The 26,822-nt window shown below is 49.4% G+C and overlaps 1 protein-coding gene across 2 annotated transcripts in view; it reads left to right on the top strand.

The window, feature by feature from the left end:
* GALNT14 (polypeptide N-acetylgalactosaminyltransferase 14) overlaps positions 1–26,822 on the top strand; it is a 97,234-nt gene that overhangs the window by 56,450 nt on the left and 13,962 nt on the right. For both annotated transcript variants that reach the window (XM_071421480.1, XM_071421488.1), the window contains 8 exons: positions 7,430–7,497; positions 9,981–10,046; positions 11,900–12,021; positions 16,331–16,418; positions 17,054–17,138; positions 18,498–18,601; positions 22,815–22,941; positions 25,898–25,990. In XM_071421480.1, the coding sequence (XP_071277581.1) occupies positions 7,430–7,497; positions 9,981–10,046; positions 11,900–12,021; positions 16,331–16,418; positions 17,054–17,138; positions 18,498–18,601; positions 22,815–22,941; positions 25,898–25,990 (753 nt within the window). The remainder of the gene's footprint in view (positions 1–7,429; positions 7,498–9,980; positions 10,047–11,899; positions 12,022–16,330; positions 16,419–17,053; positions 17,139–18,497; positions 18,602–22,814; positions 22,942–25,897; positions 25,991–26,822) is intronic.

The following is a 26,822-nucleotide window of genomic DNA, read 5'->3' as shown; positions in this document are numbered from 1 at the left end:
ATTTGTAGCAGAGGTGGCAAGTGCAGTCCTCTAGCTCCCAAAATATAGGGGGCTTATAACATGTGAAGTGCAGGGATGGATTTTAACCTCATTTCTCCCTGTAACTCAGCACCTGACTGTCCTGCCAGGTGTGGTCATGAGTGGTGTTGTCACATGAGGAATGTTAGACCCATGGTACAGCTCTTAGGCCTGGATCCCCCATATCTGGCTTCATTAGAGAACTGTTCATTGTAGTGATGGCAAGGTTAGAAGTACAGGTACATTGAATTTTTACTTCTTCATTGAGGTGATTGTCCTTTGAAGTTTCTTATTTCCAGCATAGACTTTCTTCCTTGTTCCTCTTTTTTCAATTTGCTTGACTTGATTAATTGGCTTTACTGCCTTCCTTACCTGGTCATGTGTGATTTTCACCACAGCTTTGCCCCTTTGCACTGCTCCTTCTTTCTTATGGGCCCTGGCAATTCCAGTGCTCATGTTTAATCTGTGGGGAGGTTTTCCCCAGCTCTGGGGACTCTTCTGAGCCCTTTCTTGTAGGTTCATCCCCCAACAGTTCCAGAGCCCCACAGAGCATCCCACTGAGCTGCACCCCAGAGGCAAGCCCAGGCAGTGAGGAACTGAGGTGACAGCCTTGGGTCCCCATCTCCTCTGCTTGTCCCTGGGCTGGATCCTGAACTCTCCTGGGCTGACCCTCTTTTTTCCTGGTCCCCATGGTTTGGAGTTGGCCTTTTGGCATCAGGGTTCACTGATTTCCTCAGGATGCAGTGCCTAGAGGCTTGCTTTGATGCAGCCAAGCCTAGGGACACCAATCCTTGGTGGCGAGCTGGTGATGTGGCTCCTGCTCTGTTCTCTCTAGATGTGGTTGTGTACATATTGCCACCTCCCTGCCTCTTTTTGGACCCCAGCTGAGGGCTCATCTGCCTCTTTAGCCTCTGTGGGTTAATTTGCTGTGCCTTCTGACTGCTTGGGGCTTTTTCCCTCTTGCTCGCCAAATACTCGGTTTAATTAGATCTTCCAGATGACTCCATCCCACAGTGGCTGTAACAACATGGATCATTTTCCTTGGCCATTCAAAACAAACTCTGTCCTCCTGACAGTGCTTTGTGCCTTTTGGGACAGTTTGTGGCCAACTGCTTTTAGCATCGTGGTGGGTAAATTTGTCACCTCTTCTACCCTATTCTCCCTAGTACATGTCTTCAGTGGTATAACCCAGGTGACAGATGGACAGGCTGGGGAACAGAGAGGTGATTTTTCTGTAGCTGGTGGAAGATTCTGAGTTGCAGACCTGGTTTCCTGAGTTCCAGTACGTTGGATTTTCCAGCCTCATTGCAGAATCAATGTTCTCACATTAATTGCGATTCTCAATGTCAATCACCCTGTCAGGAGCAAGAGATGGGACAAAGGGACATTGCTTGGCTTGTCCAAAGCCATGGGTGATGGGGCACTGTCCCTGCAAAAGGGACGCTCCCTATGCAGACACAGAGGAGAGCCAGATGGAAATGCTGCTGAAGGCAGCAGGGGAGGGAATGCCTCTTGCAGAAGTGACCACACACCTGCTGAGCTGGGGGATTTTGCTATTCCTGCAGTTTTCCTGGGTTCTTGAGAGCCTCAGTGCTCCCCAAGTGCTGTGCTGCAGGCTCAGTGTGCTTCAGGCTCTTGGTAGGAAGCAGCAACACACGGCCTCCCTGGCACCCCTTACTCAGATCACGTTGGGGGCGCTTGGGACAGTTCATTTATGGACATTTTGTGTTGTCAGAGTTACTGAGAGAAGCTGGTGTGGATTGTGTTGAATAATGAATTCGTTTAAAAGTTTCATGATCTTTTCTCTGACCATTTGCCAGCTGGAAGTAAAGCAAGGGGGAAAAAAAAAAAGAAAAAGTAAATTTATTGAAGGCCCACATCTCTGGAAATGGTGAGGTCAGCATTTATAAATGCATGTGCAGCGGTGCTTGTGAATGTGTGCAGCTGTCCAGGGAGTAGGGGATGGGTGTCATGAGAAGGGGAAATGGAAAATAGGAGAAGAGGACAGAAAGGAGGAGATGGTCAATAGCAAAATAGCTCTGGAGAGTTTTTTTAAGGTTTTTTTTTTTTTGCTGTGCAGATGGTGAAGAAAGTCTCATTGAGTTGTTTCGACCACTGATTTTTTAACAAGTTCCTTTCCCCTCTGTGGTTCAGTTTTGTGTCTTTCAGTCCCTAAAAATGGTGAGAATCTCCAACAGTGCATGAGATGGGACCATGTGAGTAAGCTCAAGGTGGGAAGGCAGGAGCAAGGGTGAAAATAAGCACTACAGAGGCATTTAAAATAAAAAGTAAAACCCCACCAAAACAACAATTTCTTCTTTCCTGTCTTTCCATCCTATACTAGCCTGGATTTAGCAAGGGAATCCTAATCCTGTCATGTGGATGACCTGCCGGGCAGATGGTGAAACAGTCCCGTTTACTCTGCTGAGTGGTTTTTACTTATTTATTCTTCAAACTTGCAGCTGGGGAGCTCAGGGCAGGAATAAGAAAACTTAAATTATTTACCTCTTGCTGACAAACCAAAACACATCCTTTGGCAGGAGTCCTGATGCAAGCGCTGTGAATACCACATCAAATATTTAGATCATTAATTAGCAGAGTGAATATCATGCCTTTCATTTTCCAGTGCTCATAGGTGAAAAAAAGTGGTGTCCTGGGCAGCCAACACCTCTCACCTACGCCTTGTGCCACTGCCTTGTCTGCATCCAGATACATCTGAGACAGGGAGGTGACAAAGCCTCCTTGCTTAGGCACCATATGGAGTCTGTGCCATAACTGAAATGAGCCTGATTAAAGAAGCAAAAACAAGCCAGGTGTTGCACAGAAACTGTATAATTAGCACTTTGTGCTGACTATTTTTTCATTTCTTCTTTTCTTTTCTGCTTTTTGCTTAAACCCTGGACTTTTTTTTTCTCTCTTAATTTGCTAATCATCTCTCGCGGTGACTGAGTACACAGCCCTCCATGCGCTCTTACCTTTTGATGTTAACATAAGAGAACTCTTGAATTTCAAAGAGCTTGGTGGGTATTTGAAAGAATAAAATGCAAAAGCTGCAGTGTAATCAAAGCTCATTATGGTTATTCTTGGTGTGATGTCTTTCTTCCTACATAATTAGCCATTTGGGGTTGTTGAAGCAGTTCATTTTGGTGGGTATTTTCTCTCCATACTCGGTCTGATTTTGATAATTGTGACCCTTGGCCCTTTTCATACTTCATTATCCTCCCAAAGGTGTTTTTTTTCTCTTCCAACAAGTCCTAATATGTTGCCATGGAGAGAATTAGCAGGTTCATGAGTTCTCAAGGATGGGTGTCCACAGTCACCTCCCTATAGCAAGTGGGTGATGACCAAAACCACCCTGACTTGGTCAGAAGGTCGGAATTCCTTCCTGCAAACATTTTCCACATCTTACGTGGTCTGGGTGATTTTTGCACTGGTATTTATTTGGAAATGAAATTGCTGAGTCCAGTGCTTACTTGTGGGTAGGTGGGAAAAGATCCCAACAAATTCTTGAGGACGATGGAAGGGGGACTTTACAATGAAAATTTAAGGTGAAATTCTCCATGGCTGTGTCTGCATAAGGTAAATAAATCAGAACAAAGAAAGTTTCAGCATTGTCAAAAGATAATTCAGCTGCAAACCTGTTCTTATTAGGGTGAGTAAACACTTTCTGGACTAGAGGCGTGAGCTTTCATTTTGATGGTAACAGGTCTTTTGGCAATTTAAGGGAGAAAATGTTGTGATCTTTGGCACAGCAGAGCTTAAAAACTGTTTTGATTTGTTCAAATATATCCATCACTGCAGTATATATCTACCTATGTTTGATTTCAGGGAAAGAAAATCTATAATAACAGAGGGACTTCAAAGCACTGTAATATTGTCTTCTGATTTTTCCCATATAAAAGGGAAAAAAAAGCCATGCCCAGACATAAAGAAAGGAAAGTATTAAAAAAAAAATATCAAAGCTGAGCAGAGGCACAAGTAATAGAAAAGCCGGCTTTGAATTTTTAAAAGTGCTTTTATGGTCTAGCTGAAAAAAAAAAAAGAACCCAAACCAAAAACTGTAATGTTGAAAACGTGGAGGATTTGATGCCTCTTTTTCCCATCCTCCCTGAGGAGCGCTGCAGGAGGGGTGCTTATATTGTGTGTTCACAGCATCATGTGGTATTATGTGGTTAATAGAGCACCAGGCAGAAAATGCACTGGAGACACAAATTTGGCTTTGCTGGGCATCTCTCTGTGCGTGCATCAAGTGGCCCCTGGCTTAGCAGCAGTTCTGGGGCTTGCTGGGGTCAGTGCCCTGACTTGCAGGGCAATAATGAGCTGGAAGTGTGCTGAAACCAGTGGACAGCAGGTCCCATAGAGCCTCTGGACTGCCCTCACCAGGGTGAGTTGTTCACTCGAATTTGGGAAAGGTGTTGTGTGGTGAGTGAGTCCCACAAGGGGATTTGCTGGGAGAGGGGGTACAGGTGTGTGCCACCCACAGTGGTGTCTGTCACTAACCCCATGGAAGGGTGACAGTTCATGGAGATGTCCTTCCCTCATGGGTCAGCATGCTGGCCTTTTCCCCCTTGCTCTGGTCAGCCCCACAGATGGCCACTGTTGGCACTTAGGGGTCATCTTCCCTGATTTATGGGGTGGCAAGCCCAGGCAGAGAGTTGGCAGCAAATCTGGGGACAGCGGGAACCTGCAGCTGAGCTGGGACTGGGCTGCGGCCTCTCCCCAGCCCAGGGCCTTGGAGGTGGTCCATTGGAATGGAGGTGGTCCATTGGAATGGAAGTGGTCCATTGGAATGGAAGTGGTCCATTGGAATGGAAATGGTTTCTTTTCTTCCATAGATTTTCTCTGGCAGGAGATCCTTTAAGGCACTGAGTACTGCTTAGAGCCCAGGCCTGAGCCTACACAGCCCAATGCTTTGGTTGAGTTCTAATGGCTGGTACCAGCAAAAGCAGCAGAATCAGCCCCTTTGCAGCCACCTCCCCACAGAGTTAAGCCCTGCACTGCATTTCTGGCAGCCAGATCTAGAGGGGAGAGCAGGCAGAGGCAGGCCTTGAATGTTCCTGCTGCCTTGTCCCCTCCCGCTCTCGGTGGGTTATTTATTTATTTTGCTGGCTTTTTTTACTAGCCTGCTTCTTTCCTGCAGGTTGCACAGAGTTAGGTTTCCAGGCAATCAACACTTGTTAAATATTCCACTGAGCATGATATTGCCCTCCTGTCTCTGTCTACTGATGCTCGGCTACGGTAATTTGCTGAACTCAGCTCTGGCGTACGGGGATTTCTAAAAAATAACAAGCCTATTAATAACAATAATTAAAAAACACTTGACAGGTGGAAACAGCACATCTAAATTGTTCTGTGTGCCCCAGTGGGAGGAGGGGCGCTGAGCCACTTTTTCCCAGTACTCCATTCAGGCCATGGGTGTTGGAGAGGTGTTGTTTAACTCTGCTTGGCACAAGCCAAAGTGTCGGGGTGGCCACAGTAGCTCCAGGCTGTTGCTGAGGTGACAGTGGCTTTCTCTTCCTTCAAACCTTAGCATGCAAGGCGTCTGAAGTGGGGGGAAAGAATGGCTTTTGACAAGATCCTGGGATTTTTGTCTTTCCAGAGAAAGTAATTCTTGGAAGTGGTTTTTGAGGTGCTCCACAAGGGAGGTGCTAGGCTTACCTACTCTGGTCTGAGAGGAAAACTCCTTTTTTCAGAGGATTTCTCCCCAGGGGGAAAAAAAAAAAACCAAACCCCAGCATGGAGTAAGTATTGATTATATATGGAAGAAATTATTTCCTGTGAGTTGCTCAGAGAAGTTGTAGATGCCCATTTACTCGAAGTCTTCAAGACCAGGTGGGATGGGGCATTGAGCACCCTGGTCTAATGGAAGTTGTCCCTTCCCTGTGGCACTGGGATTAGAACTGGATGATCTCCCTTCCAACTCAAGCCATTTTCTGATTCTATGATTCTGTGTCATGCATCTGCCTTGGGATGTCCTGTTTGCCTTCCAAAAAATAAAAACTGGTTCGACTGTTTCTCTCTGCAGGGTTGTAATTCCAGCACCTGGAGGGGAGGGAGTACTCCAGTGCAGGCAGAAGGCACCTGGCAAAGGGGAACCCCCTGTGTGGGGTGGGCTGCATTTTTTGCCAGCTTGTTGGGTGGCTCCCAAGTTCCCTAGGGCTTCCCATAAGTAGCTCTCCTTACTGTGGTCTGGGTCAGGGATGGGGTTTTTCCAGACTTTCAGGTGCTTTTTTTTTTTTTTTTTTTGCAAGAGTTTTGGGAGCTTGAGAGACTGAGAGAACCTGTTAATAAGGATCTGTCAGGGAATCAGGGGCTGCAGGATTGTTAGGTGGTTGGATGACTGCCCTCCTGTGCCAGTGGGAGGTCTGAAGATCTGAAATTTGGGGGGATTTTAAATGCTTTGTGGAAAAGGAGCCATGCTCAGGATGAAGGCAAAGAAGTTTAAATGCTGTGAAAGCCTGTACAATCTGACTGGCATTATCAAAGCCCAACTCAAGCACTTAGGAGGCTTTTGGGGTGCTTTGGGGCTTCTGCTTCAAGCAGACAGCCTTGACCCTTTGCTGGGGCAGGATTTTAAGCATGTGTAATAGCAACTGCAACTCCATGTCCTGCGTGTCAGGGTGACTGCTGCACTGCTGTTTATTTGAGATGAAATTGCTGGAGCCAGTGCAACCAATCCATGACCTCTGCACCATGAGAGAAAGGGAAAGAACAGGTCTAGATTTTTTAATAATAAGAATAATAACCTTTGGTGGTTTAATTAAGGGAAGATTTTAGCTTTGAGCCATGTTTCAGTGTCTGTCTACACAGAGGGAGCTGTGAACCACATCCTCCAGCCTCTCTTTCATTACCTGGGTGGGCTCCAACCCTGCTCTTATCCTCTCAGCAGCCTCTGCAACACAATCAGCCCGTGGATAAAAACAGGAGTTGTCCTGCCACAGCTGTGAGCTGTGTAAAGATGGGTTTGAGCTGGGTAATTTTCTCTGTGTTGGCCCTGCTGTGGCTGGACACCATATCATTAGCCCCAGAGGAGGTGGAGAGGTGATGGCAGCTTTGCTGTAAGTCCAGTTAGGAATCTTGGTGCAATTTGGGGGGGGAAAAAAAAATCCAGGTTTTTCTGGCTTTATGTGGGGCTCTGCTTTTGTTCAAAAAGGTGAGAAGGGTGAATCTCACTATTTCCTAGGAATACAGAGCACTTAGCTCCTAGATCAGGCTACCAGGAGTTGATAGCCAGGCACTGTAGATTACTGGGGGGTAGTTTCTGGGTTCTTATCCAGTATATCCTTTCTGGAAGTCCAAGCCTGGTCTTCTGTGCTTCGGCAGGGGGTCAGTTCCTTGGCTTTTCCACTCCATTTGCTGGGTTGTTAAGTTGGTCAAGCACTGTCATGGATTTTCTCTCTTCATCCCTCAGCGTGCTGAACCGCACCCCAGTGCACCTCGTCCATGAAATCATACTCGTGGATGACTTCAGTGATGACCGTAAGTGACCCTTTCCCCGTTAAAAGCAAAGGGCCCAAAAGCCTGGGAGAGACTGGGATTACCACTGAGACAGGGGAGAGTTAGTTTGCTGGAGTGGAAGGAAATTTAAAGCTCTGTAGCTGTGAAGAGCAAACCCCGCTGTGCTGGGTTTGCATCGCCACGTGTAGAATTCAAATTCCAGATGATCCAACCTCTTCTCTTCTCGTGAAAATAATGCAAGAAAAGCTCTTGGCAAATCGTTTTTATGCCCAGCAGATGTGAATCCAATCCTTACAGGGCTGTATCCCACCGCAGCCGTGGCTTTCAGCTGCAGCCAGGAGCAGTTCTGGGTTGGCACCGCTGGAATTCCACAGGACAATGACAGTCTGACCCTCTTGACCCTATGTGTACATTCTGCATACATTTATGTAGGTTGTCAGCAATTCTTGATTTTTTTTATTTTTTTTTCACTCCTGGAAAGAGGACTCCCTGCATGGGTTTTCCCATTTCTGAGGTGCACCATAAATAGCATTGTGCACCACACAAACAGCCCACATCCTCCTGCTGTCCCCTCCCAGTTAATAGTGTGACTCAAGGGAAATCAATAGCTCTGGTCTCCAGTAGAAGAGAGCTGAAGCCCCAGGGGCTCCCAGGGAACCACCCCTGCTAAAGACCTTGCCTAGTTCAATGGGAGAGTTGAAGATCTAAGTGCTCAAAAACACTGTCTCAGGCATAAAAAGGATGATAAGCTGGCCGAGTGGTCTGTGGCACTTATGTTTCAAGGAGCTGCAAAATAAAGCTGTTTACTTGGAAACGTGAAAACAAAGCCAGATAGTTTCTTTTAAGAAACGGATCCAGGCTTTGCTCTCGGATGTTATAAATAGGCACTGCCTTGGAGAGCATTAGGGACAGATTTCACACAAGACCCACTTCTTGGCACTGGCACCTCCCTGGGAAGTTGCTGAAGCTAGGGGAAGGAGCTGCTGTGACTATGGTGAGCCCTGGAGCAGCTCCAGCACACGGGGCAGGCAGGCTGGGCAAGTCTGGGATCTGGCAGAATGGCTGTGATGGGGAAGAGGAACAGGTGCAGGGAACTGAGCTGCCCTGCAGAAGAGCAGAGCAGGATTTTTGGAGAGTGGAGGAAGTAAATGGCAGGTATTTGGCTAAATTAGGCAAAGCACTTGCCTTCCTGGAAGGAGGCAGGTTTGTTGGGGCACAGCTCCCCTGTCACAGCAAGGGAGCCAAGGGAGAAAGGAGCAGGGCTGGGTTTTAACTCGTCCCAGGGCACCAGAGGGGAGCCTGTTTCCTGTGTGACTTAGGGCAGCCCCTCAGCTACTCAGCACTTCTCAGCTATCTGACATCTTTGGTGTGATAGTCTGAGCCTGCTGGCATCTGCTCTGCATGCATTTACATAAAATACATGCATTTGCATAATGCACTACACACACATGGTCAGTTTTTTCCCTGCAGCCCACCCCAAGCAATTAGTGCTTTTATCTTGTGCCCAGTTGTGTCTCATTTCTCACCTCCCTCTGCCTGCTGACCTGTAATTCACTGGGATGCAGTTCTTCAGCACGTGAGTTCCCACTATCCCCAGCAGATTTTCACTGTGAGTCCACAGCCAAGCCCTGTCACTTCTGCTCCCCTGTTCCAGCTCTGTCCCTGAATTGTTAGGGGTGTGGGTACAGTGATCTCTTGCTGACAGAGATTTCTGGAGGGGGAGAAAGTGCTCAAGGGTGGGTGTGTGGGTTCAGGGGTTGGCGCAGAGGGGATGGGGCACTCACCTCTGTGTTTATAGTGCTGAGGAAGAAGAGGCAGAGGAGTGAGAGCCATGAACGGGTTGTGGAGGTCATAGTGTGGGTGTGTAGAGGTGGAGGGGGCTGTGATGGTTACACCTGACATCCTCCACTTTGCTGGGAGAAATCTGGGTGAGGATGGATCCCGGGGCTGCGTGTAAGGTTGCAGGACCTCCCTAGCTCAGCTGCAGGTGGCTGTCAGGCCTTTCTGCCCCATGGACCTCTTGCCCAGGGCGTGAGGAGCCCCCAGCTGCTCCACAGGGCTCTCTCTGAGCATCCCTTTCTCCATGCTGAAGGCTCCAGGCCACCACAGGAAGCTCCTGCCCCGCCAGGCAGACACGCATCAACAGCTTGCGCGTTGCTTTGCAGCTACCAAAAATAGTCATTTGCATTAATGTGCAGAAATTTAGATTCTGACCTGAACCACAACTTTTCTATGCTGATTTTAGAGCATAATTCAGCTGCTCTCAGTGTAAATCTGCTGAATTTACACTAGTTCTATGAAAACTGCTGCTCTGCCAGGCCCAATTTATGCTTCACGAGCTGAGGGGCAGGGCTGTTGCGACCCAGCAGCGCCATTGCCCTAACAAACCATCAACCAGAACAGGACAGGGTCCTCTCTCCGCTCCCAGTCTCTCCTGGGAGTCCCCATTTCTGCTGCCAGAGGCACTGTGGGGGTGACTTTGTCCTCCCTTTGTGTGTCCCCAGCTGATGACTGCCGCTTGCTGGGCCAGCTGCCCAAGGTGAAGTGCCTGCGGAACGGCCGGCGGGAAGGTAAGAGCTGCCTGCCCTCAGCCCACGTGGGAAACGCAGATTTTGGGAGGTGGGACACTCATGGGGCCATGGGGAACCCCCTCCATGCAGTGGTCAGCAAGGAGGTCAGTGGCTCCTGGGAATAAGGGGGAGCCTGAGTAAAGAAAATGTGATAAAGAGCTGGGATTTGAAATGGATCTCCCCTCTCTTGCTGAAAAGGATGGGGCTATTAAGATTTCCAGTGAGGCTCAGCTGTAGCTTATTAGCCAGAAAATTAGAACAGGCAAAACAAAGCCCCGGGTCTTATTTGTAAAGATGTTAGCTCTAATGAAAAAGAGAAGATCTGCTCCTGCTGCTTCTGTGGGATTTTTTTTTTTTTTGTAATAATTAATTATATTTGAGAGATTAAGAAGGGCTATATGGAGGATGAATGCATGTCCTACTGGACTGCTGCTGGCAACCTTTGGAGACATCTCCCCATTCCCCATAGCCTGTGTGTTTCAAATCCTGGTTTGCAGTATTAGGATAACTAAAAACAAAGAAGTTTTCTGATGCTGCAAGTCCAAGGTGTGCATCCAGGTCAGTGTTGGGTTGAGGAGACTGAGGAGTGGAAAAGGTTCTTTTCTCTGAGGATTCTTTCTGCAGAGGGTTTCAGCTCTGCAGGCCTGGTGACAGGGTGGCATCAGGTCCCATGGGTGTAAGAGACATTCTTGCTTTGGCAGGAGATTAAGGGAGATCTCCATAGACCTGCACCTCCTTCTCACCTTTCTCCCCTGCCTTGTGGGGGTATGTGTGTGCTCATCTCCAGCACCTGAGGGACCTGCAGTTATTGGTGCTCTATAAATCAGTCACAGTGTGGGAACTCAACCTTACCTTGCTGAGTACATCACTTAAACTGTGTCCCCCAGGGGCTGCCAGGGTTTGGGAAGGGCAGGGGTGGGTGAAGAAGAGCGTACCTACACGCAAGATCTTAGGAGTCACAGAGAGAGATACAGGGAGATACAAGTCTGCATTGCAGGAGGAAACCTTGGCAAATTCTGGATGCTCCAGGCTTTGTTCACGTGTTCCCTCTCTGGCTCAGAGGCTGGTGCTTAAGCCTTTTCCCCTAGGGAATTTTAGTATGAAAATCAGTGACTTCCTGCATGAACCTGATGTGTGGCTGTTCCCTGAAATCCTGTCTCTTTTTATCTGCCCATATGTCCCCTTGTATTGCCACTATTTCCCCTTCATAAAGAAGTTCTGCTCCCCTTGAGTCACCTGTTTCCCCTCTTGTTTGATGTGTGCAGCAATCCATTCCCATCTCCAAATGATTCCAAATTCACCATGATGACCCTGATAAGTCAGGCACCGTGAAAAGCCAACCCTCTTTCCTTGATGGAAAATGTGTTCCCATTGAGCTGCAGATCAGCAGTGCCTTCAGGGTGGGAGAGAGATCTGGGGATCGCTGGGAAGCAGAAGGGGTTGCAGCAGGAAAAATTAGTAGTCTGGGAAAAGCTTAATTCTGAGGTGTTCCCACCCTCAACTCCTCTGTCCCATTCCCCACTGCCTCACATCTGTGTTAGATTTGTTGCCTGCAGAGGGACATGAAAGCATTTTGAGTCATGTTTTGTCCCAGAAGGTGACAGCAGAATTAATTGTGCAAACTACATATTGGCATAAATGCCATAAATCAGTGACCTTGGTGGAGCCATTTATTTCTTTGGGGATCTCAGGAAATGCTTGGCATACCTTGCAGCACCAGAAAGAAGACAATGAACCTGGCCCATGCTTTATCTGGGTGGGATTTAGGCAGGTTAAAACCCAGGAGAAGCACAAGTGGGGGAGATGTTACCCAGCCACGTGGGGAGCAGCTGACGCAGTGTGTCCCTGAACAGGCCTGATCCGATCCCGAATCCGAGGGGCAGACGTGGCCAAAGCAGGTGTCCTGACCTTCCTGGACAGCCACTGCGAGGTGAATAAGGACTGGCTGCTCCCTCTGCTGCAGAGGATCAAGGAGGTGAGTGCTCCTGAGACACCAGAGTCACCCTCAGGGGATGCATCCCCTTGTCCCCCTCCTCTTCCTCCTCCCAGTGGGTGGGACCATCCAACCATAACCAGCTGCATGCAAGCATCCAAGTAAGGGGTACAGAGAGGCCTTTTGGGGTACAAAGTGGCCTTTTTGGGGTACAAAGTGGCCTTTTCTGGTCTTCCTCCACCCAGCAGGCAGGTGGGGTGTCAGTGTGACTGGGGGGGCACGTGGGTGGGTGGGATGAGGTGTCTCCTGGGGCAGTGGGACTCTAACGGGCAAGCACAGGTTGAGTGGTGAGAGGGGAATACGTGGGCAGTGCTCCAGCAGAGATTTTAATTAGGCTCATGTAAAATGCTCAGTGATGATGATTTAAGGGAGTGACGGCTCCTTGAATAGGGGCCGAATTTAATTTCATGCAAATTAAGCGCTAATAAATTGATTTAATAGGATTTAAATTCTGCTGATTTCGGAGCAGACAATGACATTCCCCTTTCTCTGGCAGCGACTGTCCTGCCAGACGTGCACACAGAGGCTGCTGGCGCCTTGTCACTCGAGTCAGGGGAGCTCTGTGCCCATGACCTGCTGGTAGCAGGGTGCAGGGATTGATGCACCAGTATCCAGGGTGTGGATGCCCCATCCTTTCCCTTCACCCTTGCTGCACCTCTGCTACACCTCTGGCTCCTGATGGCCGCTGCTAATTACTCAGCAATTTTATAACTCCTGAGTTGCATTGACATGAGGGCAGCTGAGGTGGTGGGTCATGGAAAAACCTGCCTGCCTGGTGTTCACAGTGCCCCTCACCTAAGGCATCCTGCTTTTCACACCTGCAGATGTGACAGCTGTGACGGCTGGGCTGGGCATCCCCTCTGTGTGTCAGCGATGGGACCAGGGGCAGGGGGGCACAGCACCAGGTCAGCTCCCTCCACACGGGTGAGGGCAGTCGGTGCTGCTGGCACTTGTAGCACAACCAGCACTGGAGAGGTCCCAGCCTCAGTTTGCAGGCTGGGCCACAGAGCTGCTGATGGATGGAAATGTGATGGAAATGGGCTGTTCATATCATTGATCAGCTCTGGTAGAGTTATGAGAGCACATGCTGTGATATCCCACTGGAGCCTCATGGCTCGCCTGTCCAGGCCGGGATTTACTACAAATCTTTACAGCATCACTTGTTCCTCTGGGCTTTTTAAAGGCAGGCATTCCTTGCTTTGTGCCAAAGCCCTGCTTGTACTTCAGTAAGGAGTATCCAGAGCAATTGCCTCTTTCCCAGGCAGAGCTTTTGATGTGTTTTGTCAGGAGAAGGGCAGTGAAGGCAGCAGGAAGGGGGTTGGCAGATCTGCTTTCCCACACAGCTCCAAGACAGTGCCCCATGTCCAGCATCCACAGGATGGGTGAATGTGAGTGCCATGTGCAGCATCACCAGAGGAGTTCCAGTGTCTTGTGGTCTGAATGCAGCATCAAACACACACATCACCTCTGTAAACTCTTCTGGATTGAATCTTTCCCCAGCTGGAAGTAAGGCAGTCTGTGAGCTTGCAGTGCTGCTCATGCTGCCCTGACCTTGCCCAGCATCTTGCAGCCTCAGGCAGCAGGGGAGATGTACTACAAAGAGTGTTGAGGAACCTGCAAAGCCAGAGAGGTGCTGCATGCCTGCTTTTTAACTGCTCACAGAAGCTGCAGGATAAGGGCAGAGTTCTCCATCTCCTTCCAGGCCCACCGTACCTATCCTTGCCAGCAGGGTTAAGGTATTGATCAGTGAAGTGTATGAAATGTTACTGCTGCCACCTTCAGGCTGTGCTCTAGAGATGGGCTCCCTGGCCAACTGCTCCATGAGGATCAGCTGCCTAGGAGGAGCATTTTCCTCACTCTGTTGCTCCCAGGAACAGCCTGTTTTGAGCTGATGTGCTTTAAGTTCCAAGCAAACGAGCGGCGAGTGCCTGAAGGCATCACACCCATCACTTTTGCCACCACAGCTCAGCCACCCCACTCTTTGCTTCTCTTATTTTCTCAGCTATTCCTGCCCCTTTCCGTGGTGGGAAGTGCCAGAGCCCATGTGTGCCACCATGAACCCATGTGGAGGTGCCCCTCGAGCTCCACCTCGAGCTTTCCCAGCAGCTGATGGTTTCCCCCCCACTGGTGGGTGTGGGCAGCACATGGATTTGGAAACCAGCAGGAAGAGCAAGTGATGGAGAGTGGGGGAAAGAGAGAGGGTCTGGGGGGTCTCAGCCCTGTGCCTGTCTCAGGGAGCAGCAGTGATGGCCAGTGCCTCACACCAGCATGCTGAGAATGTGGGCCTGGGCTCTTATTTTTGCTTATGGAACAAATATCTCTAAAGTCATTAATGGTGCGTTTCAACCGAGTAACTTTTCTAAAAATGTAGTTTATCCATCCCAAGGTATTTTTACAGTATGACTCAACAAGCTCATCCCAAAACTGGGTTTGCAAATGGGATGAACCAATGAATGGTGACCCCCCACTCCCAGCTCAAATACCCCCAGTCTGGTGCTTTCCAGGGAAAAAGGAGACACATGAAGGGCAGCCTGCCTAATCTTTGCCTAATCCTGCTATGGGGCCAGAGGAGCAACTGTGCCCCTTTTTGTTGTCCATTACAAGGTCAGGATGTAGAGGCTGAGAGCCACACTGCCGTTCTCCAAGGCTGAAATATATCTGTTATCTTCAGGAGCATTTTCAGAGGCTTTTCCTGTTGGTTTAGATCCATACATCAGTGTGTTTGAGAACAGCATTGCAGAAATTAATGCTCAGGTTTGTGAGAGAGAATTGAAGGTTTGGCTGTTGTTAATATTAACATGCCCTGGTATGGGTGGGTAGCAAAAAAAAACCCAGAAAGATGAAGCTGCCTATAATAAGATCTGGTGCTCAGCCCAAAATAAATCATAGCAACAGCACTGTGCTCTTGAGCATGCCGTGCTTTTCTTTTGAGGGTCAGAGAGACCTTCATGAAAGCTGAGCAAATATATATGTTCCCAGGACATGGCAGGGAAAGTGAGGCAGGGAGAGGACAGCACTGCTTGCTCAAGGTTAGCATCTTGCAGTAGTGCTCTCAGCCCTGATGTGAAGGGGATTTTCCTACAAGAAGTTGTGGCGTGCAGTGAGCAGAGTGGAATTGGAACTGGGGGTGGGTGTCAGCCAGCTAGAAGTGCTCCCCAGTAAGATGCTTGAGGGACAGGTTTTAAATGAGTGGATGCAATCCTTTCCCTGCACTGCTCAGCACACAAAGCAGAAGGTTTTGCATTGCTTAAAACCTTCCCCCTAATTAAAGGATGCTTGGCTGTGCTGAGCTGTGGCAGGCTGGGGGACACTGTGCAGCAGCCAGGATAGCTTTGGAGGGTTTGAAAGGCTCACCCTGCTTGGATGTGGCTTGTGTTTCCCTGTGCAGTACAGAGGTGCAGCAGACTTTGCCCTTTTCAGTGAGATGTTTGACTCACAAAAAGTGATGGTGAGACCCCTGGCTTGACCCTGTTATGGAAATACCAAGTATTTGTCATGCTCAATTGGAAAATCAGCTCTAGTCCAGCTCCCAGCTCATGGCCTTTGGTTGCTTCTTCCTACAGCTGCATTTGAATGCTTCTTTGTCAGGACTAATTTCTAAAACAAAGTCCTTCCCCAGTGAGAGAGCAAGCCCGAGTGTGCTCAGATGCTTTGCTTTGTATAGCTGTGAAAAACAATTTGATCTGGTGAGGGTAAAACCTTGAAGTTTGAGCTATAATTGGAGTTTGGGATTTTTGAAAAGAAAAAGGGAGATAAGAGACCAGTCAAAGCTGTCAGAGTCTCTTCCTCCTGTAGATATTTTTGTTCATAACTGTTTGTATAATCTCTTTGCCCATAACAAGATGTTAATTAAATCACCACCAACTATTTTGAATAAATCAGGTCTTTCTTTTTTAACCCTTTCACAACTTTGGCAAAACTAACTGTACTGCCACAGTTGGTGCATTTAAAAACATACCCATATTTAAGCTATTTGGCTGTGTTTATCCTCTGTCATTTCAATTGCCTGTTTGTCACTCGACTTCTGAAATCCAGTTAAAAGTATTTAAGGGAGGTGAAAGGGGAATATTTTGGTGGATTTGTAAAAGGCAGAAGGAGCTTTGCATCCAGCCCAGCTGGCTGCCAAGTACAGGCACAGTCTGAGGAGGAGGCAGTGAGGGACACTTGTCCCAGGCAAAACTGAATGACACCAATGTTTGCAGGCCCTTGGTGTCTCCAGGAGTTTGGAGCCCCTGGCCCAGTTTGAGTGGTGTCACCTGAAGTCACGGGTGCTTTTGCTTCTGCTTTGCAGGATCCCACCCGGGTGGTCAGTCCCGTTATTGACATCATCAACCTGGACACTTTTGCCTACGTGGCAGCTTCCTCAGACCTCAGGGGAGGTGAGTCCAAGCTTTGTGCACGTCCTGTGGGCGTCCATTCCGTGGTGGGAATGTGCACTGGCCTTTGCCCCACGCCTCTGTCTCCTGCTGCCTCACAGAAAAGCACATGAACGCTGCTCGGCGCTGCTGCTCCCAGGCTGCTCCACACACAGGGGGGTGTGCTGTGAGCAGTCTGCTTGCTACAGCGGGTGGAGGTGGTCATGCAGGAAAGAAGGGTCACGTCAAAGCCACCCTGGGCAGCCCTGGAAGCGACAGGAGGAGATGGGAGATGTCTAGGCAGCAGCTGGAGGATGCAAGTGTAGTGCTGATTAGTATGCCTGTGCTATTTGGAGCACACAGTGTCCATCAGAGTGTGCACAGGGCGACTAGGTTTCAGCAGCAGCTTTAGTTCTGACTTTTCCTGCCTTTGGAGCACTTGACTTTGAAATTGTAATGCAATGTGCTGTTTCTTGTTCATATGTAGTAGTGAAATATGTTAGGCATTGGACTTTCCTCTCAAGAGCTGCATCTCTGTGGCTGAAGTCATTTGAAAGTGGGGAAAATGTTCCATCAAACAGAGCTTCTGCAGCCTGCATTGCCTCCTAATCCATATCAATTTCTAATTTCCCCATGGCACTTCTCTACTCTGGTTTTAGGTTTTGACTGGAGTCTGCATTTCAAATGGGAGCAGCTCTCCCCGGAGCAGAAGGCCAAACGACTTGATCCCACCGAGCCCATTAAGTAAGTCAGGAGGGGGAAGGAAGCACCCCAGGGGCAGGACAGGCTTCTCATGTGACCCTCACATGTGTCCCCATGCTCCACAGCAGTGTGGAATCTCTTCCAGGACAGCTCTGAACTTGTAGTACCTCCAGCGAGCTCCTGGCTAGCCTGGGTTTTGCAGTACAGCTTCACCTTCCGACACTGAAGCCTGAGAATGCCACAAAGATTGAAGGGGGGTGTCTTTATGGTTACTGGGGGTTTTGGTAGTGCTAAGGATTATGGTTAGGGGAAAAGCCCAGTGCTGTGGACAACTGCCTCTCTCAGTTCAGCTACGACTTAAGAATAAGGCAGTGTCCTCATGATAAACTTGGTGTCTAGTCTAGCCTTGCCAGCACTGCTCTTCTGTACCTCACTGAAGACTCCTCAGAAATGGGGATGTGCAGGGCAGGGAGCAAAGCTGAGCAGGAGAGGAGGTGCCATCTGTCCTCATGCCATGGGATGGAGGGGTCCTTCATTCTGCTGGAAATCTCTGCTGGCAGCAGGCCTGCTGCTGGTGTCTGCAGCCCCAGCCAGATGTGAGGTGTGGAGGACCCCAGGTGTTGGAGAAGCTGAGGGCCTCAGAAGGCTCCCAGGGGATAAGAGCACTGCTTCTCCTTAGGATCCTGCTGTTAACAGGAGCTCTCACTGGCTTCCCAAAGGCTGGCCTGGCATTCCTGATCACTCTGCAGTGTAGGGGACTGTGGAGATTAGCCTGGGCACAGCAATCACCCCAGTTCCTCCCAAGCCTCTGCTGAAGCATCCACACGGTCTCCAGTTGATGGGACTTGTGCCAGCAAGCAGCAAGTCTCCTCAAGCTCTCTTCTGGGTCTGCCCTCCCCTCCTCCATGGGCCTTCTCTGTGCAGTTTTCTTAGCTAATCCAAAGGAAAAAAAAAAAATAACCCTGGTTTGAAATAAAGATCACACAGCTAGTGATGGCTTTTAAAAAGCCCTTCTGAATTGGCTCTGCCTTCCTCTCCCCGGTGGAATGGTGCTCTTAATAGGCTGGCTCCAGGCAAAAAGCCCTTCTGAGTGAATAACCCCCGAGTGCTAAGTGCATTTTTGATGCTGAAGCCTACAATCAGGGCTGTCAACTTTGGGCTTGTAGGAGTTGTGCTGACGGGTGCATTAGCCAGTCATTAAGTGCCAGGCAATTTATGATTGGCAGCAGAACGCCGAGGTGGCTGAAAGAAAGGCTCAGATGCGTTTTGGGGTGTTTTGTCCTTTTGGTGAGAAGGTGATGTCCTGGTCATGGAAGGGGAGGAAAAGGGAAGGGCTTCTGTGCATCCAGGTGCTGCAGCAGTGCTTGAGAGTGTGTCCTCTTCTCCTTGTGCACTCTTCAGGACACCCATCATTGCTGGGGGGCTGTTTGTGATCGACAAGGCCTGGTTCAACCACCTGGGGAAGTATGACAGTGCCATGGACATCTGGGGCGGAGAGAACTTTGGTGAGTTGTTCTTCATCCTCCTATGCCTTGCTGTATTGGCTTTCCTTTCTGAGTCATGCCAGGTGGATACAAGGTTTCATTTCAGGCTTCACTTTGAATGTTCTGGGTGGTTTCCCTCATTTACATTCATAGGTTGTGGTCTTAGGAGAGTGAGAGATCCAGCAACCACGAATGATGGGAAGTGAGCAATTGTTGGCACTTGGGACTGCCTGCCTTCCATGCTGCTTTGATTTCCTGTAGGTAAATACCTTCAACCACACAGCTGGCAGCTTTGGTGTTACCAACAGATGAGAGAACACTACATGCAGCCTTCTATTCCTTCCTGGTCTTATTTTCTCCTTAATAGAGCAAAGAATTTGTCTTAATCCATTAATGACTGCATTTCTAAGCTATGAACTGAGGTATCAGTCCTTCCTTGAGTTGGCAGAGTACCTGAAACTGTAGCTCCATCAGCATGCAGCAAACAGGTGGCAGAGTACCAGGGCTGCTTATCCATTCCTGTATCCCTGGGTGGCTGAGAGCTGCCCAGCTCTCTCTGATCCTGTCACTTTTCCTGCACCAAAAAAAAAAAGGGTTGAGCTCACTTAAATTCCGTGATCTCTGGCCCTTATCATGGGACAAGAGGGACATAAAGAAATCTGCAAGCACGCTTGAGAGGGCACATGAAAGAGGTAACAGCCTGTCCCTTGTCCAGCAGAGCTGGATGGGGCTGTGCTGTTCTCCCTTTGAAGCTGCAGTGATGCTGTGGATCAGAACAACAGACTGTACCCAGGAAAGAAGGGGGAGGCACTCAGTGTCAGGCAGACAGATCAGAACCTGGCTTTAATAGCTTTGCACCTCTGGGGAGTGTGGCTAGCCAGGAAGGAAGGCTCTTGTGTCTCCACACACACAGCCATGCTGTCACTCATCCAGGGGAGCAGATGCTGCTGCCTTGCAGTAATCCATCCACTGCCTGGCACTGGTGTTTCCTTCACATGCCTTGTCCCTCTGGATATATTTTATTTATTTCTATCTTGTTATGCAGTCGGAATCTCACTCTTTCACGCTTTCTCCCTGTCTTGTCTTTGAAGTGGCCCAAAGTATCTGAGTGGGGTGGCTGTGAGGAAACCTGGGAAGGGAGTGGCAGCCCTTCCACCTTCCCTGCTGGATCAATAGCCCAAACAAAGCATTCAGGAAGGGAACTGGACAGGAGAAGAGCAGGAGAGGAGCTGCCATGCTGTGCCTGACCTGCTGCCTGTCTGTGCCCATCATTTGTCTGTGACAGCAGCCAGCAGGAGCTGCTCCTGGGAGATGAGCAGTGGCAGGACAGCCTGCTCCTGGGAGAAACTCCATCCTGGCAGCTTGTCCCGTGCCCTCTAACAGCAGGCATTGTGCTCTTGTGACCCATCCTGCAGAGGAGAGGTTTCCCTTGCTGGTGCTATGCCCCAGCAGGCTGGTCCTGACCAAACATGCACTGGCAGTGCTGCAGGGGTACCACGGCCTCCTGTGACAGAGGAAAGCAAAATCAAGGTTAACATTGTGACAGCAAAGTGCAGGTTTGCTTAGCAGCAGGGCAGATCCCGTCTTGTCCATTTTCCTGGGAGCAGAAGCCCAGGAAATGGGCAAGAAGCCCAAGAATGCCTGGCTCACAGCTCCACCTCCTGCAGGTGCAGCAGTGGAGGGCAGAGTGTCCCATCAGGCAGAACAAAAGCGAACATGTTTGCCTTTGAAGGAGGACCCCATAGGTGTTTTGTATCTTCAATTTACTGAATTCCCTGTAGATGAGTAAGGGCAAGAAGGACTTGCAGGCCAGCAAGAAGTGACAGAGGTATTTTGCTGAATGAAGGCCAAGTCCAGCACACCCCAACATGTACTGCTCACACCCCCTCCTGGGGGTCACCTGGAGTGGCCATGTGCACTGGCAGCATCTCCTGAGGGTCAGGGGAAGCATGCTGTTGGTTCCTGCTCCCCTGGCTCCTCTGAGCTGACCCTCTACCATGCTTTAATTGGTGCTTCACTCTGCTTTCCCTTGGGGCACTTGGGTCTTGGCTGCCTGTCTGGAGATCTTGTTTGTGACCTGCCATGGATGGCTCCATGGGTGATCCCTCCCTGTGGAAATCTGAGTTTTTATTGTTTCTGCTGTACCTGGAGCAGGCTCTGCAGGGTGCAGAGAGCTCAGACTCCTCAGAATCTCCTGTGTGCTGTGTCCTCATTCCAGTTCACAATACACAGGGATGGCCTCTTCACTAGGCTTTGAAAAGCCAGGCAAGGACTGAACGGTGTGAGTCTTTCAGCACACCAGGGAGCTGCTCTTCTCCCAGGCTGAGCAGAAGGAGCAGAGGAGGGGAAGGCAGCTGGCAGCAGCCACTCTGTGCTCCACAGCTGCTCAGCTGGTTGTCCCCTTGTATTGGGTGCCCTTGTGACTGACACAGCAGAGCCAGCAGAGTGGCCAGTGCTGTGACACACAGCCCAGTGACAGCAGCAGGCCAGTGCTGTGACACACAGACAAGTGACAGCAGCAGGGAGAACCGAGAGCAGCAGCAGCAGCTCAGAGAGTGGCCATATCCTGCCATAATCTCATTTCCCTGCAGCTGTGATGAAGCCTGCTCCCAATATAGCACCAGGACATGGCACAAGGGCACGTTTTATTGGCCTCTTAATACCCAGCACTGGGGAAAGTGGTGAGGCTCCAGCTGCTGTTGGCAGCTCTTGCATGTAAACACGGCAGTGAAGGGAAGGGGAGGGAGTTTCTGGGAAGGAATACTGCTCCCTGCTGTGCTTTCCCACCCCTGCCATTGCTTGTCCCTGCTGCCAGGGCCAGCTGTTGCGGATGGGACCAAAGCCTTGAATTTTGGATCCAGGCATCGAGGCAAGAAGGCTTTGCAGCTGTGTCAGCCTTCCCTTTCCTTCAGCTCAGGAGCAGGGAGGTGTGCTGGGAGCGGGATGGGAGCAACGTGGACCTGGCTCCCAGCTCTGCAGCAGCTCAGGGCTGAGCCCTGTGTGCTCAGAGGGCTTTGGAGGTCCAGGCTCCAACTGGCCTTTGCCTCCCGGAAGCTGTCAGCTGTTCTTGGAGGGATGGAAGCTTTCTGAACCCTTGGAGGAGGAGGAGGCCTGTTGGCACTGCCCCATTCCTGCCACAGGTGCTTGTCTTGCCAGCATCCGACCTGGGGACAAGTCATCCTTGTGCTGGCATCCATGAGAGGACTGCTGGGACAAAGACAATGGGTGTTCTCCTGTCTTATTTCTGTAGTTAAATGGGGGAGGGTGTGTGTGAAGAGGAATTACTAGTTTTGCAGTAGATACATGCTACATATAGCTCTGCACTGTCAACAGATGATAAAATAGGACTCAGAGAACTGCAGAAGCCTTTTCATTTTAATTTCATTTCTTTTCCACGCTGGTACTGTCTGACAATAGAGCTACAGATTCATAGCTTCATAAGCATCAGGAGCAGATGGACCCATTAGAACAGCCATGCTGCTTACCCTTCCTACCTCATCCAGCTCCCTGCCAAGAGCTTTATAACTTCTGCTGTCAGTTGTGCCACAGGCTCATTTTCCTTGAGAAGGGCCCTGTGGGCCAGCCACAGAGTGGCTTGGAGTGACTGGGAGACATTTCCCATACTGACAACTTACCCAGATTTTTGGGATAATGCCTCCCACCGCTGACCTTTGCTTGTGTGAAGGTGTGTGCCTTACTTGATTGCAGCATTGGCACTCAAGGCCCAGAGTACCTGGGCAGGGTGAGCTCCTGTCCATTTTGGGACAGGCAGTGGATGCACAGCTCTCTGTCCACTTTGCAGAGTCAGTGGTGGGCTCATAAAGATGATGACAGGTGTAGTCATTAATGGAGAGAATTCATAGCTTCTCCTGGTGAACTTGAGAGCCCTTTGGAGGGAAGTGACTCTGAAACAGGCAGTGCAGGAGTAATGAGGGAGGCACAAAACTGGTGAGAGGATTCTGCAGTGTATGAAAAGGGACCTGCTTATGGTCCCACATTGTGAGAGCATTGTGATTGCACCTGCTGTGCTGGAGGCAGGTTTCAAGTGCACTGACTTCAAACAGCTTGCAAAGAAGCTTTGAAATGTGCTTTTAAGGCCGTTGTGCCTAGGAAAGCCAGTCTGGTAATTGATTTACCCCAGTTTAATGTTGCAGAGGATGAAGTAAGAGCTAACATCAGGATTCAGACTGCTCTAGGACAGAAAGACAAAGTGCTGAAGCTGCTTCTCTTACAGAAATCTCTTTCCGTGTGTGGATGTGTGGAGGGAGCCTGGAAATCATCCCCTGCAGCCGTGTTGGGCACGTCTTTAGGAAGAAACATCCCTACGTCTTTCCAGAGGGAAATGCCAATACATACATCAAGTAAGTGGTTTGTACTTACTTTGTTTTGTTTTTTGGTTTTTTTTTTTTGTGAATTAGCTTTGTAGAGAGAGAGGGGAGCAGAGAAGACAAGCAGGAAAGTTTGTTAGGAAAACTTTGAAATATCCTTGGGCAGGAATTACTTGAGTTGAAGAAAATGTAAGTCAATACAAGTGTCCCATAGGATTTCTCCAGTGTTGAGAATATGACAGAAATAGGACATTCATGTGGTAGCTTTCATCAGCACAGAAATGGAGGGGTGGCCCCAGCACATCCCTGAGTGCTGGCTGCTGGGACACCAAATGGTTTAGACCTTGAGGTCACCAGAACACATTTGTAATGACCTGAAATGAGGCTGCCAGCAATGTCTGTCAGTAGCCTGTGACCTTAGCTGAGGGCTCAGTGTGGCTCAGCTGAACCAGAAAATTTGGTTCCCAGTGCCTCTGTGGGATGGGAGTCAGACATCTTGCTGGAGAGGGTGGTTCTGTCTCCAGGCTGGTGCTCTCTCCTGAGCAGAGTCAGCAGAGGGCTGCACCATGGCCCAGAGGGACTGCCAGGGCATACCAGCTGGAGGGAGGGCAGGCACCTCTCCTCACACACAGCAACACAGGCTGAATCAGGCACTGAAAGGGCTGCCTGGAATGGGCTAAGACCCTGGAAACATCAGGCAAAGAAGGAGGGAATCCAGAAGTGGGAATAGGCATGGGAAAGATGATCAGAGCAGCTAGTGAGGTCAAGAAGGATTTCCTCCATTTTTAGAGTGTGAGGCTGAACATTGTTGCTTGAGTGAATGACAGAGAAAAGCACTGGGGGCACTTACAGTAAATGCAGGGTTGTTTCTGAGCTAACCTGCAGCTGTGAGTGCTTACCCAGCAGGCTTTCCTTTTAGTGTGGGCTTCCCACTGTCAGAAAGCAGCATTTGTGAAGACCCAGCTATCTGCCACAGGGCTACTGCTGACCCAGGCTCTCTGCAGCTTCCTCAGCCTTTGCTTGAGACAGGGGGGAGTGCAAATGACACTTCTTGTGGTGCTGTTCACAGGGGTCCCAGGACGAGGGAAGAGATGGGAACCTTGACTCCATGTTTCAGAAGGCTGATTTATTATTTTATGACATACATTATATTAAAAGAAAATGATATATTAGATATAGTAAAAGAAAATGATATATCTACACTAAAAGATAGAAGAAAGGATTTAATCAGAAAGCTAGAAAAGAAAGGAAAGAAATGATAATAAAATCTTGTGACTGACCAGAGAGTCTGAGACAGCTGGACTGTGATTGGCCATTAATTAGAAACAACCACATGAGACCAATCACAGGTGCACCTGTTGCATTCCACAGCAGCAGATAACCATTGTTTACATTTTGTTTCTGAGGCCTCTCAGCTTCTCGGGAGAAAATCCCAACGAAAGGATTTTTCATAAAAGATGCCTGTGACAACATCTCACTAACACCTGTGATTTCCAGCCACACAGTGGGTGGAGCAGGAAGAGGATGGCTGTGACAGGCACAGGGCATCATCAAGGAGCAGAGCACAAATTTGAGGATCACTAGGAGGGCTCTTGCTTTCAGTAGTGAAGCAAGACTACTTCAGAGGGGCCTGGGATGTGGCAAAACCTCTCCTGTCAAAACCGGAGTGAGAAGGTGGCACCTGCATTGCATCACCTGCAGGAGGAGCAAGGGGAGCTTGGATGGGAGCAGCTCTTGTGACTCCCTGCCAGGCACAGGCCCCTGGGGACCTGGGGGATGGCTGTGTCATGCCTGGGTGTGAGCCTTGGCACTTATACCCGTGTTTCTTGTAAACTCAAATGAGATCAGGAAGCCAAACAAAGGAGCCCTGCACGTTGGGCAAGGTTAGGTTCAGATGTAGACACTGATTTAGTCATCTCTTGAGCAAGAGCACTTAGACTATTGCCTTAGAGAGAGAGAGAGAAAGGAAGAAGCCCATGAATCAGCAAGGAGCTGAGAATCAGTCTGGAGAAATGTACCTGTAGGCATTAGGAGCTGGGATGTTATTAACCTTAGGGTATCTATCAGCCTTAATGTTACAGTGTATAGACTGGGAGGAGAGGCAGCTCCTGGCAACCTGAAGCTCTGTAGCACTTCTATTTAAATAGAGGTGTTAGCAAAAAATATCTCCACCTTTCTGCCAGATACTGATTGCTTTTCCACAGAGCCCCTACTTCAGTGTGAGAGACAGCTCAGGCTCCAGCGCAGTGCAGTGCTGGCTTCATGTGCAGAATAATCCTTTTCTGGGCCCCTGGCACTTGGCAGGGTCCAGAGCCTGCCCACAGCACCTGCAGCTTAGTGGTGTGGCAGCAATAGCTTGGAGGCACTGGCCTGCCTTGGAGCAGGAGACTGAAGAACTCCCCTGGTCAGGGCAGGGACAGGCAGATAGGCATGGAGCAGGAAATCCATTTGCAAGAGGAGTTAGAGCCATCTGAAGCCAGCAGAAGATTTGCTGATGTTCAGAAACCTTCTGCAGACACCTGGCTGATGTGGGAGAGTGGCATTCATGCTGCAGCACTGTGGTGGGGCCACTTTCTCTTTAAGTTTTGAATGCCTCAGTGAAATCTAGGAGCCCAAAGCAGGAGAGTCCATTCAGGATTGAAACAAAGGAAATCTTTGCAAATCTTTGGCAAACTTTTCAGAGCTCTTTCCCATCCACTAAATAAAACCCCAGGCACTCCTGCCTTGGAGATGATGCTTGAGACAACCTACAGTTCTGAGTCTGGTGGATGCAAAGCAGCCAGCTGGGTTTGAAATGGTGAATTCTTCATCCAAGCTTTATTTGGCCTGATGTGTTTGGGGCAATGGGAAGGAAGGAGTACCTTCAGTAGCAGTGAGGGATGGGCTGGCTCAGAGGGGGCTTGGGTGAAGCTGAGGCCGGGAGGAGGGCGGATGGATCAGTTCTGGAAGATGTCCCCTTGGTTTCAGCGTGTCCCCTTGCCCTCCGCAGGAACACCAAGCGCACGGCCGAGGTGTGGATGGACGAGTTCAAGCAGTACTACTACGCTGCCCGGCCTGCAGCCCAGGGGAGGCCTTTTGGGAAGTAAGGATCCTTCTGCCTCTGCTGCTGCCTGTGCCCTGCCTGCTGCACTGGGTGCTCACAGAGGCATCCCCTGCTGTGGAAACCCACCTGTGTTGCTTTATAGCTGTGCTGAGAGGGCCCTGAGGAAGGAGGAATGATGAGGAGGACTCCAGCGATATCAGGAGGCTAATTAATTACTTTTTTAGACTATAATATTTCATACTATATTACATTACACCTAAATTGAATCTGCTAAGCACTCCACTCTGCTCACACTGCACAGAACTTGTGGCTGTCACCCCACAGTCCCCACACACACACACACCTGGCCCTGACAGGCCAAGGAAACAAAACACCACCACTGTGGGTAAACAATCTCCATATTGCATTCAACTTTGGCACAAACACAGGCACAGCAAATGAGATAAGAATTGTTTTTCCTTTCTCTGATGTTCAGAGAATGTGAAACCCAGAAATATTCTTGGGAAGAATTGTGCCTTGCTTTTCTCTGTGAGGAGAAATGTGGCTACATCACTTCTGTGGTGACAGTAAAATACTGATGATAGGCACTTGTTGCAGCAGTGGGGTGGATAAAGTGCCAGTTTAAATGCTGTGCTGGCTTATTCCAGTGAGTGAACCAAACCCAGGTGGGAGAAAACCCTCTGTCCCGTCCTTGGCATTACATAGAACTGTAAAACCAAACACATCAGAACTACTTCTGATCCCAGAGTCCAGAGGTGTTGGTGGCAGCTAACAGGCAGGAAAATCATAAAGCTTTTGGCCTGCTGATGCTTTATTGGAAGGCATCAATTGTTTGTGTGCAGGGAATTTGCCATTCATTCTGTGAGGAGTC

The sequence above is a fragment of the Agelaius tricolor genome, unplaced genomic scaffold, assembly GCF_023055355.1.
Source record: "Agelaius tricolor isolate 1412-34295 unplaced genomic scaffold, bAgeTri1.0.p SCAF_1, whole genome shotgun sequence".
In the NCBI taxonomy this organism is placed as follows: Eukaryota; Metazoa; Chordata; class Aves; order Passeriformes; family Icteridae; genus Agelaius; species Agelaius tricolor.
This window is presented reverse-complemented; position numbering and strand designations above follow the sequence as displayed.